Below are 12,487 nucleotides of genomic sequence, written 5' to 3'. Positions count from 1 at the left end.
TCTGCCAGGCTAACTCTGCATACTTATGTATGAACACAGCCAGTCTTGGTTCACCAGCATAAAGCTGGGAAGCACTTTCAGTACAGCCACAGAAATGGCTGATTAGTGCCTTCTAAGCATCAACACTGATAGTTTTGAAAGCTACCAAATTGGTTAAACGAAAATGCAGTAGGCATTAAAGATACTGATTCCAAACATTGCACTTATGTCCTATGCACGGTGTGTAATGATGAATGCTTTCTTCTTTCTGAAGGCAAGAGGCAGTGAAAGAACGTGTGGTGGTGCAAATGCTCCAACTGAAGAGGCCAATAATTGATTGTCCAAGAAAAAAAAACATTCACAAAAGTTTTATTAAAAAATTCCCCTTTCACCTCAAACAAGTGAAGCTTAAGTTCTACACTACTAGATTATGTTTAGAAAAATGAAAATAATACAGTAATTTTTGAAGGCTATACAATGTAAAATCCCATAAGTCAGCATAAACTTGGACTGTGCAAGCAAATATAGCAAGTATTTCAGATGTCATTTATTTGGTCCATCAGATGTACAGTATAGTAGTAGTATCTGAGTTTACAAAACATCAAATATAAATAACCTGAAACTGTAACAATACACAAAAATTTGCTTCTTACATTGACATACCAGGCAGTACGAGCTGAAAAACTTGAGTAAATTAACAGTTTTACAGTAATGTACATAGTGCCAGTTGAAGTTTACGAACACTGTTAAAACGTGGCACTAATCTGCTTTATTGAATTTTCTTTACTTGTTCAGGGTGTGAAAAATGCTTAGAACTAGCCTAAAAACATCCTTCTTCAAGCAAAACCATAAAAATGTAGTTACTTAAAACCTGGACATCAGATGATGATCCTTTACTAAACAAGAGTAGGGTTTTTTTGTCTTACTGAATTATACCTAAAAGGTATTTACACAAAAGTAACATGCTTTTCTCATGACTGTTTAAGCAAATACTTATCTCGAAGTATTTATAAACTATGTTTCTACTACATTTAATATATGGAATTAATAAGAAAAAACTTCTGAAAGAGTCTATTGAGATGAGAGCTTTATCATCAAGAGAAACAGACACAAATTATTTAAGCCAGTGGTTTGGTATTCACTTGAAAGAAAGGCCTTAAAATTAGTCTAGTTCTGGACATTTTTCACATCCCAACATAATATGCTGTTACTGTATTACATTATCTGAATCGTTTTGTCAAGGGGCATGTTCAGTCTAATGCTATAATCTCATCCTCCTCTTCTGTCTGCTCGGCACGCACTCTCTTGGCACTGGCACACTCCTTATCCTCTAGTTTTCTCTTGCGGCTTTTGTTATCATCACCGGCACTCCTCGAAGTAAGTTCATCTTCAGAATCAACAATGACTACATCGTCTTGATCTACAGCTGCAAAATATATGGTTTTAATTCAAAAGGATACTGTAAAGATAGTCTACTCTCAACCCAAACTTCATACATAAAAATTAGAACATCTCTAATATGACGAATACTCTCGGAGCATTCTCTATCCATATTCTTTGTCATTCAACTGTGAGAGTATTTTGACTTTCTCTGAAATCAGTATAAAATAGGCTTTTCACACGGTTATTCTTGCCTCGCTAGAGGTATGGAAAATGTTGCAATAACCCAAAAATACGGGAAATGAGTTAGTATGATTTTTTTTTCGCATGTACAAAACAGAAGAATTGCATGTCTTCTGCAGCAGCTCTTAAGAAAAGAACTTTCACACTCACTGAGCTCTAGTCCAGCCTCTCCTTTGACCGAACCCCCCCACTAGATGCCACACTACATGAGAGCAGGAGATCACACGAAGGGAGGGAGGGGTGAGCAGACGCAAGAGAGCCAAAGGATAACAATGGACAGCATAAAGGGAAAATAGAACCAGACACAAACTTTGAAGACATCTAGTGGAATTTGTTTGTTTTGAAGTACAAATCCACTGCAAAAACTTGATTTATGCTAGTTTTTTAATATAATTTGAAATAAATTTTAGCGATACTTGCAATGTTCACTCTCCCCTGAAACAAGAGGCAAAATGACTACGTACTTGTGCAATATCTTAAATAGCACCATCTCACAGGCAAAGGAACATCGTCCAACAGTGTAAGACAGAAATACAGATATCTAACTTGTATCTGTCACAAGTATTCAGCTTTGCACTCTGTGCCTATAAAACAGGCTTCAGTGGTTAAGCATCCTGTAATCAGTCAAGTTAAACTATTTGATTATATAAAAGAAATACTTGACATTAGGAAGGTGATAGTACTTCATCCTGAATAGCAAGTATTTTCTATTTTCTTGCCATGCTTTGCTTGACAGGTGAAAAATAATTATTTTGTAAGTAGATGTCTTCTTAAAATAACAAAATTAAACCTGATCAAAGAAATTCAAAAAGTAATTTCTAATCCATAGGGAGAAAAGTGACAAATTTGTTTGATTTTTTTTCCAAGCAACAGTGTGACCATCAGGTAGAATGGGTTTACCTTTATTTACATCACTGTGCAAATGACGCGCTTGACACCCCAACGAGCCCTTGAGAGTTAAGTACCATAATTTCGAGTCTTTACTGTAAGCCTTTGTACAATCTTAAACACGCGTTTTATAATACTAGAGAAATGCATGTTTACTGTTGTTACATTTATACGAGAGGTAACTTAAATACTACTTATGTTGGCAAAGTTAAGTCATAAAACTGAAGGCAGCCATTTTAATTGGACTACACTACTGAAAGATTCTTTTATTTACCTGTTGATGTTGAGGGTTGCGCTCCATCATCACTACCATTGGTAATGTTCTTGGATGTTGGTTCTGATGGTTTAGGCCCAACTTTTTCAGGAGTATCACCAACAACTTCAAATTCTACATCTTTTTCTAGGTCTTCACTGCAGAAAAATATGTATGCTTTTAAACAACTGGATGAAAAAAAAGTCCAAACCTGTCTTTTTCCCCAAATAAAGTATGACATTGAAGTATTAGAGCACTCTGCAACTATTACAAAAGGAGACAAACATAGTAAAAGAAGAGGAAAATGTTTAGTCCTCCTTTGTAATTTGTGCTGTCTATTCATAAGCACTGTTCCACCCAGTGCCATGACTTAAAACACATATGAACAAGAAAAATCATTACCCGAGCTTACCTTTCTTCCTCAATGTCACATTCCTATTCCCACTGTATATAATACGTATATTACTTATCTAGGGTTAAACACACACCCCCCAGTTATTTCCAAGTGACTTCTGTTTGCTTTGCTGTATCTGAATACAAGTAGTAAGGCAGGAGGATCTACTACCCCAGCAGGCAAGGAGGTTTTTTTTGCCTTTTTAAACTTTGCTTTGTTTATTAAATGACAGTTTCTCACTTTTTGGCTGCCCCAAAAGTAATTTCGGTTTTGCACTGTATTTTTATGTTGTGTTATGACAAATTATTCAAACTTTGCCAAATTACTGTTGTAAAAAAAGCAAAACCAAACCAAAATCAAAACAAAACCTCTAAGCTCTAGAAATTCATTTAAAAAAACCCAAACAATTTCTCTTTTATCTCTGTATTTTCTTTTTGCAGATTAATCTGTGAGTTTTATTCATTAATTTAAAATTCCAAGTCGGAAATTCCCTGTGGAACTGATCTACACACATATACAAAAATAGTTATTGCAGAGTCCTTACCTATGAAGCACATTGATTAACAGCGTATAGTCCTGGAGGAAATCATCCGCTTGTAGTCGAGTGCCATTTCGAATTCCAAAGTCTGACAATTTCCTGTGGTTATTTGCTAGAAAAACAATGAAACAATCATTTATATAAAGCCCCTTTACACCTGAAAAAATATGATGAAATGAGTACTCCAGAAGTTTTACATAGAAACATTAAGATTAACTTTTATTAGCTACACTTAAAGCAAAACCTGACCAGGAGTCAAAACCACTTATGTTTGACTTATTTAGCAATCACACATCATATTGAAGCCCATCACTATTACTACACTTAGGAACATTTTGGAGATAAAATTTGTATTACAGTAGTGCCTACAAGCATCACAAAAAGACAAAAATCTAAAAGAAGAAAATGAAACAGGACTTGCAAACAGGAAAATAAGTGGTGTACTTTTCTAGCTGTATACTTATTCTTGAAATGAAACCTGACAATTCAGGTGAAAAGTAATTTATATAGGAAAGCTGTACTGGACACGCAGGCTTGTAGACAATATCACTGTTCTCAAGCCACTTAAATACTTGCAAATCCAGTTCTCTTCAAATATTAGTCTACAAGATAAACACTAGAACATATGCCGTACTTCCATTCTGTGTACTTTGATTTCTTCCTAGCTTTTATCTGCTCTTATCTAAAAAGCTTCAGTATGCATACCTTCTGTTTCTCCTTCTTCTGAAGATATAAGAATAGTTCCTTTTCCATCATCTATTTGTACATCCGGTGCTACCATAGCAAATTTTTCTTTCACTATCTGAAAAGATAAATATGATTATTTATTCAGTATCTGGCTTAAAAACATTTATAAAAGAAAGAATCTGGAATTATGTTGATTTTCTTATTCTGGCTCATCTTCAGGCATTTGCTGAAAGCCTATACTTTTTTTTTAGTTCCATTAAGAAAATATTGCATTTTTTTCTGTCTGAAACCTACAGGCTCAAATATCATAAAAGAAAATTTTAGGATACATCGTAAACCCACAGAATTACAGATCAGTTGTGACTACACAACTGTAACGTGGCTACTGAACTATTCAACTGAAATCCAAATTTCATTTTTTGCTGTTAGATATGAATAGGCTTTAAAATGACAAAAAAGTTATAAAATACAAACTTTCTTTCACAAGCACACATGAGCAAGAAGCATACTGGCTAGTTTACCTCTTCTTGTAGCTGAGGGAAATACAACATTTAGAGCAAATATAAACAACTGATGTTCTGTCAAAATACATTGAACCCAAACCTAACATTAATAATGTAGAGTAACAGAATCAAAATGAAAGCTGTAGCTAATATTCAAGACTTACCTTATCCTGGAGTGTTAACACAGTAACTTTGTGTACATTAAGTTTCACAGTCACTTCTGGCTTACTTGCACATACATAACAGTTAGGATTCGGTGGGTCCAAAGCACAAGGAACCAAGAGCTTCTTTCTGGGATTTGGCTGCTTGTTCAGAAAAATCTTGAGGACAGAGAAGAATAAAACAACTTACTCTGTAAGTACCAGCACCCATAAAACCTGCTTTCCTAGAGATGTATTCTCTTGGTCTTACAAGCTGTCCCGTTCCCTAACCCTGACATGCCTGCCCAACAGGAGGAAGTGCCTGTCACAGCCAGCCCGCAGCAACACGTGCGCCGACAACTGCCCGGCTACTGCCAAGCTGCTTGGTAATGTCACACCACCGCGGGGCAAGGGCTACCAGTCTGGCTCTCTCTCCTAGCCAGTGGCCAACTTTCATTAACTCAGAGGAATTTAATGATCCTTGAGACTTACTTCCACTGTGGCTGAAAGTTCAGACTCTACTGAAGCAACAAGTGAGAGACAGTAAAACTAAGCAATAGTCAAAGCAGGTTAAATGTGATGTAACAAATAACAAATAAAGTAGAAGTAACTTATTGCCACTTACCGTTCTACACTGATCTATTTTTCCCGACAAAATCTTCAAACCCTCCAGCACTATCAGACCGGCTATTACTGCGTTAGTAGTAGCTATAGCTGGGATAATATTTCCTGCCATGGCTGTAAGATAAGCAAAAGTATGCAGATTTTTAACAGTAAATGAAAATGAGAAATTCAGATTATTATTTAAATAAAAAAGTATATTTTATCCTTACACTTGATGTCAAATCTGCTCTTCATATTCATACTGAAAACATGCATCCTGAGATTTGCAGCGGAAGTGACAAAATCCATTGCAGAAGGGTCATCCTGACAAGAAGTTTGACAAGTATTTAAAAATCAGATTGCTCATTGGAAAAAGTTTGCAACACATGGTTCCTAAAACCTTAAAAAACTATTTTTTAAAAAAAGCCTCACAGTATTCCACTTCAATGTACTTCCTCTTTCAGACAGTCTGTTTAGACAGAGCAGCAATACTTTAAATAAACATGTTTATAAAAATTTTATTTAGTATTTTAGTAGTGAAATAGTGTATTAGTATTAATAAAATACCTTGTATGTTGAAAATAAAGTCTAAATTATAAATCTTACCATGTTTTATGCTTAGTTTCAAAAACCAGCATTTCAGAAAGAAGTATTTTTACTATATATTGTAATACTATTTTACTATTTTGTCCCTGCTATATTTACACTTTACTTTTTTTTTTTTTCTTAGGTCAAATGACAACTGACTGCAGAAAGATTACATTGTCTCTGGTGCAAAGAGAGGAAATTCTTTTTTTTCTTCAGCAAAACTCGTAATATATCATATACTGATCATTTTTGTACAGGGTAATTACTACATACAATTCAGAAGAACACTACCTGCAAACCCCCCACTGCACAGGAGCATGTTTTAGAGAAAGCTAAAAGTGTTAAGATTGAAGTTGCATTATTAAAATATTTACAAAAATCAAAATATGACAAATACTTCTGAATTTGTGCTTTCTAAAGTTGGTGAATGAAATTATTTTACATCATAATAGTTAATCCTTATACTCAGTGAGTTACAAAACACAGTGTTAAAAGTGCGCATTTGTTTACAGATGGAAAGTGCTTTCAGTGAGGTGCCAGATATTTTTCTTCTAAGTAGCGCTATTCTGGAATGAAACTTAAGTACTCCAGTGAATACTTTTCCTACATATGTGCAGTATAACTGTTTTTTCTCTATTTGCAAGCTAACCTTATCCCATATGAGCTCTGCTCCATCTCCTTTCTCAGCCAGGTGAAGTCTCAGGGTTTCAACACTCTTTGAAAATAGGTGTGCATAGCTCTTGACATCGAGAACCTGTTGATCCTTCAGGACCGCAGAGGATTCATTTTGCTGATCAGATATGTTTCTCTCTGGGGAAAAGAAGAAAAGTAAGATCAGGGAACTTAAAAATCCCACAGAATTTTGCTCAGAGCTAAGAATACTCCAAAATTAAATATATTCTAAACCAAAGAACAATATTCTTATACTACAGTAGCTGCAACATTTTACAACAAATCTGCATTTAAGACTGCAACTATAACTACGTTTCTACTACTCGCCTAGACATGCACAGATTACAGCAACTGTAAATCTTCAGCAAAAGTCAGCTTTCCAAGACACATATATCAATGCTTATGTTAACGTCTCCCAGAACAAGCTGACGTGTAATTTTGTGAAACGTGAATTTTCTACAGCCAATACTGAGCATCTAAAATAAAAACTGCAAAACAGTTTTAATTAAAAAATCCACATTTTTTACATAGAGAAAAGTTTATATCTTCACAATTGCAAAGAATTAATATGTTCATTACCAGTACTCAACTTTGACAGCGAGAAAAGCGTACATATTGCAGCGGTGCATTAACAAATAGCAGGTTAAGACTTACAAACACACAGTGGGAGGAGGGACAATTACCTTGATTTTGTACCTCAGCCCAGTCCAGTGGCACTGGAGGCTTTCTTTTCCTCCACAGCTTATCCATTGTCAGCAGATATCTAATGTCGTCTTTGAAAAGCTAGAAAACATTAAAACCAAAACCAAACTCCGTTAAAAGGGATAAAAACCACACTTTATTCTTAGATCTGCTGTGAAATTGAAAAATCAGCATTAGATTTATGAGATTTTGATTTACTCCTTGAAAATATTTTTAACAACATAAATAAAAAAATAAATCACATTCCCCAGGAAAAAAAAAGGCACAACAGAGTTGAAAAACTTCTTATTGCCCATTCTCTAACACTTATTGCATAAGGCAGACACAGCTCTGATGAATTTGGAGAACCAAGTAAAATTCTAGAAACAGTAGTTCCAAATAGTGCGTTCATGTGCCTCCTGGAGCCATCACTATTTCTATACTCTCCCCAGGATATTCTTACCTATGTGCCATTGAACTGTCAAAAGTTATCACTACCTATCAACATTACATTCTATACTCATTTCCTCCATATATCCACTTTCAGCAACTATTTAGAAGGAAAACTCCTAAATCAGTTTGTATTTTCTTATGCCAGAGACTAATTATACATAGAAGATGACAGCTTTTAGGTCCTCAGACTGGTTTTGATTATGCCCAGTGAAACTCCCACACAATTCTAGTATGAAAACATAAACTTTTAAGTAATTCAAAAGATTTTTCTGTACAGTATATGGACAGGCTGCTGAAGCCACTTGTACAGTTGCAGATGGAATGCTGAAAAATAAGTACTGTTAAAGACCAGAACTACGGCAAAATTGGTGGAAATCATAATATAATTGCATAATCAATGGCTAGCATTAAGCGTCCAAACGGGGTTTTGATTTAACTTTAAAGCATCTCACACAATTCAGATAAAAACATTTATTGGGGGTAAAGAAGATACCTTAGTAAAAAGTTTAACTGGATCGTATCCAGTTGATTTAGCCCACTCCTTAGTTGAAACACGTTTAATCTCACCATCTTCATTGGATGCTCGTGCTCTGGCTTCTGCTTCTGCTGGCTCCCCTATCAACAAAGTGTTAACCAGTATTTTAAATCACAAAAGGAAAATCACATCCAGGTATTTTCACTAGAGTCAATAATCAAAATTATGCAGGGACCATAAAACAGCTTTACTGAGCCCAACAAAAGCTGGCTTAGACACAGTGTGACTACTCCTGTTTGCTTTTGCAACTGAAATGCACCAATTTAACTTAGTGTCACCTAATTTGGAGAGTATTTTCTGCACATTCTCCAGGTAGAAACCTCTGGTACGCACTACACATCACGTTAACTAAAGCCCACTGGAATTCTTTCAAATATTTAATATGTGTCAATATAAGGTAACTAAATTACACACAGTATACATCAAAGTCTGTAAGGGAAACTACTGTTAACACACCCCAAGATCTTCTTGCACAAGGGTATAGTAAATGGAATCTTCTTAAAAGAAATGAACCTGAACTCTCTAACCTTAAAGAATGTACAGAAACAAGTAATAATCTCTGGAATGGAACATTTTGGTAACAGGGTAGGCTACCAGCTTGTACCACACTCACAGGCAGCTTCGGGATCAGCTCTGTCAGGAGAGACTTCTTGATCGGCATCTTCTTCTCCAAACAACTGGCTATATAACAATAAAGAACAACAACACAGAACTAGAATTTCACCATATCTGGTTAAAAACTGAAGTATTTGTTAATTAATATATATCCACTTTAAAATTCTTGCTATCAGAATGCCTCTTCATACATTTGCTTTTTGAATTGCCAGGATTCACCACACATGGACTTAACACTGACAACACAAAACATCCAATACAAAAATGAATTTTGCAAAACTGTTCTGTAGACTCACTCGATAGCTCACCTCACCTTGTATTTATATGGCAGTACTGAATGCACCACCTGTAGCCCTCCAAGATCAAAGCAAACTTCATATCTGTTAATACATGTACCAAACTGAAAAATGTCCTACCTTCACACAAAAGTGAAGAATAAAGTAAGCTCAAACACCACTGCTGTGCCAAACTACTCCGCCAGATTTTCTGAGATATCAGAGCAATGCCTAAGCACTAATGAATCTTCCAACTTTTCTATTAGAAGAAAAAAACTCCCAAAAAACCACCCCAAAACCCAGGTCAAAGAACTGGAGGTTCTTCGCTGTAATACGTGTTGATTTAAAAAAACAAAGACAACAAAAAAACCAAACAAAAAAAAACCCACCACACATTACTCCAAACATGTGTGTCCACTTTATTTCTCCATCTCTAGGTTTAGAACCAGAAGAGTGAACCACAGTACCTATTTTCTTTTCTTAAAAAAAATCACTTACTTGAACAAATACTTAGCCCACACAATGCAATGGATAGGTTCCGATGGCGTATTTCGGATTGTGCAGCCTGGAAAAGTCTTCTGAGTTGGTTTAGGATGACATTCATAACATTCTGTCACTCCCTGGTGAAAAGTGAAATATTTACTCGTCATACTCTGAAGGCTACTGATAGTACATGCTATTACCAGATGAACTGTAACTGTATCTCAAAACACCCAACGCCCTGTTGTCTAAAATAGCCAATGATTTAAACTTAAAGAGACAAGAGTATTACACAACTTAACCTTTTTAATAACTGTTACTTGTCCAAGGTAGCCCGCAGTTCCACTCTCTATAAGGGGAACATCAGCAGCCAGACACATCCTGTTCACATGGTTACGGGCAGCTGCAAATCAAGAGTTTTTAAAGAAAAATTTGAGTAATTAGAAAAAAAGAGTTTTACTTCTCCAAATTCAAACTCAGTTCCTGTGCAAACATTTACCCTTAATTTGCCTTATTTCATTCTAGAGCACTATGCCTTTTTCACAGAGTCAATTTTCCAGTTAACACAAAATATATCGACACTATTAAATACAGCAAATTCAACTGAATAAAGTTACGTAAGTACACACAACACTCATTATTTCCCATAAAGCAGTTAATTTTTACTTATATCTATATATAAATAAATATCTATAAAATATCTATAAAATATCTATAAAAGCACTAACTATCAAGTTTCTAGTGAAGCACAAAAGTATGAGCCAAACTACAGATGGGTTAAGACAATACTTGTTATACTGACATTGCAAAAGTACTAAGAGTAGAAGACATTAAAGTTCTGTTCCTACAAACAAGCAATAATATTTTCATCTTCAAAATAAAATCAGTGAAAACTTCACCTCTGTTATCCAGAGCATTCATAACCAACGTAAACTGGCGGAAGAACTCCACGTTATAGTCAGGGCTACAGAAAAGAAAAACAATACTCAAAAGGGCATATCAAAGTTGTTGGTTATTACGTCACAACAGAAACTATACAAATGCAAAGGGCAAACTGATGTTGGTGTGATAAACTACACACAGGTTAAATTTACTGCCAGCCTTTGACTGTCTCATTTGTCTTCTGCCCATTTAAAATTTAGCATGAATTTTATGCTGCTGGAAGGAAGCTATTGTAATTAGTACTAATTTGACCAATGAAACAGGCAGACAACGAAAAAGTGATTACGCTGTTCTGACCTAATGAGTAAATTGGCTGAGCTGTGGTAACTGACCTTAAAAACCATCAGCTGAGGCTAAAACGTGCACACTGTAATTACCACAGCTCATCAGGCTGGTGATAACTAATTACACTGTGATAGCTCAATTGGTTTTGATCATGCCTCGACAGCCTTAGAAGCCAAGACATGGGATTTTAAAATCTTGACACTTGAGTATCTTGACACTGCATTTTTCTGATTTGAAGAACAAGGTGGCAAAGAAGACAGAGCAAGGAGGAAATGGGATTAACAGGTTTACAGTTTCAGAAGAAGGACGCAGAGAGTCAGTGTTTCAGTGGCTAACAATGACATCAGAATTCAAACTTTAATATTACAGAATATAAATTTATAAGAAACTAGACAACTATAAATTAAAACATGGGAAACAGATAACGCAATTCTACATTATCTTGTACTATACTCTTGGCTGTGGACCATAAAGACTAAATTTTAACAGTTTGGGGCATATATAACACACATAAAAAGGACTTTTTTTTTTTTAATCACGGACACATTTATCTATTGCTAAAGACATCAGGACATCCTTACAGTGTAGAAACTTATATAGTAAACTTTGCTAATAAGGTGAAAAGCAGACACAAGCAAATGACTAGAGCTTACTATCAGAGCTTAAGAAAACTCATGCAAAATCCACACTCCCACTCAGGTGCGTCTTTGTCTCATATTTACAACTATTTCTTTTTAGTGCAATACCTTTGCAAAATATCTTAAAGCACATTACTGTAGCATTTAAATAACAATACTTGCAAATCAGAACATGTAATTAGAGCTTAAAAACAAACATACTTCATGATGCTATCATGGTAAGCTATAATATTAGCTTCTGGATAAAACTGTAACACGCTTTCCTTGGCAACCTAGAAATAAAACAAAAGCAAAAAGACCACTTATTATTTCTTCCCTCTAAAGATAGACTCGATAACTTAATACTCAGCTTTGACTTTTTCCTTACCTGCGATTTTGATCTTCCAACATGTTTCTTTTGAAACAAAAACTGCCTGTTGAGATTGCTGACATCAATGGTATCCAAATCAATCTATAAACACACAGAAGATAGACATTTCACATTTACAGAAGTAAAAGGAACAAAACTATTAACTGAGTTTAAAGCAAACATGATTGACCAAAATAAATGAACTTTACAGACTCCTTTTCACATCTACATGCAGGTGTTACATCTGCACTACAGCAACTGCAGAGGCACAAAAGATCGCTAATCATCCTCAGGAATCCATACATTTTAAATAATCACTAACAATGGAACCATACATCAAAAACTAAGGGCTACAAGACAACCTTT

The 12,487-nt window shown here is 35.2% G+C and overlaps 1 protein-coding gene across 1 annotated transcript; it reads right to left on the bottom strand.

Annotated features, from left to right (window-relative positions):
• Nucleotides 1-332: 332 nt before the first annotated feature.
• On the bottom strand, nt 333-12,223 carry UBA2 (ubiquitin-like modifier activating enzyme 2; the record flags this gene model as incomplete). The annotated part of the gene is made up of 16 exons (XM_009876824.1): nt 333-1,405; nt 2,765-2,901; nt 3,682-3,787; nt 4,381-4,477; nt 5,030-5,185; nt 5,631-5,743; nt 5,839-5,932; nt 6,846-7,006; nt 7,552-7,651; nt 8,496-8,617; nt 9,151-9,218; nt 9,926-10,047; nt 10,210-10,310; nt 10,807-10,871; nt 11,974-12,044; nt 12,140-12,223. Coding segments are annotated over 16 exons (1,773 nt in total), but the record flags the coding sequence as incomplete, so codon positions are not given.
• Nucleotides 12,224-12,487: the final 264 nt, after the last annotated feature.

Source organism: Apaloderma vittatum, unplaced genomic scaffold, assembly GCF_000703405.1.
Source record: "Apaloderma vittatum isolate BGI_N311 unplaced genomic scaffold, ASM70340v1 Scaffold42520, whole genome shotgun sequence".
NCBI classification, from domain to species: Eukaryota; Metazoa; Chordata; class Aves; order Trogoniformes; family Trogonidae; genus Apaloderma; species Apaloderma vittatum.
This window is presented reverse-complemented; position numbering and strand designations above follow the sequence as displayed.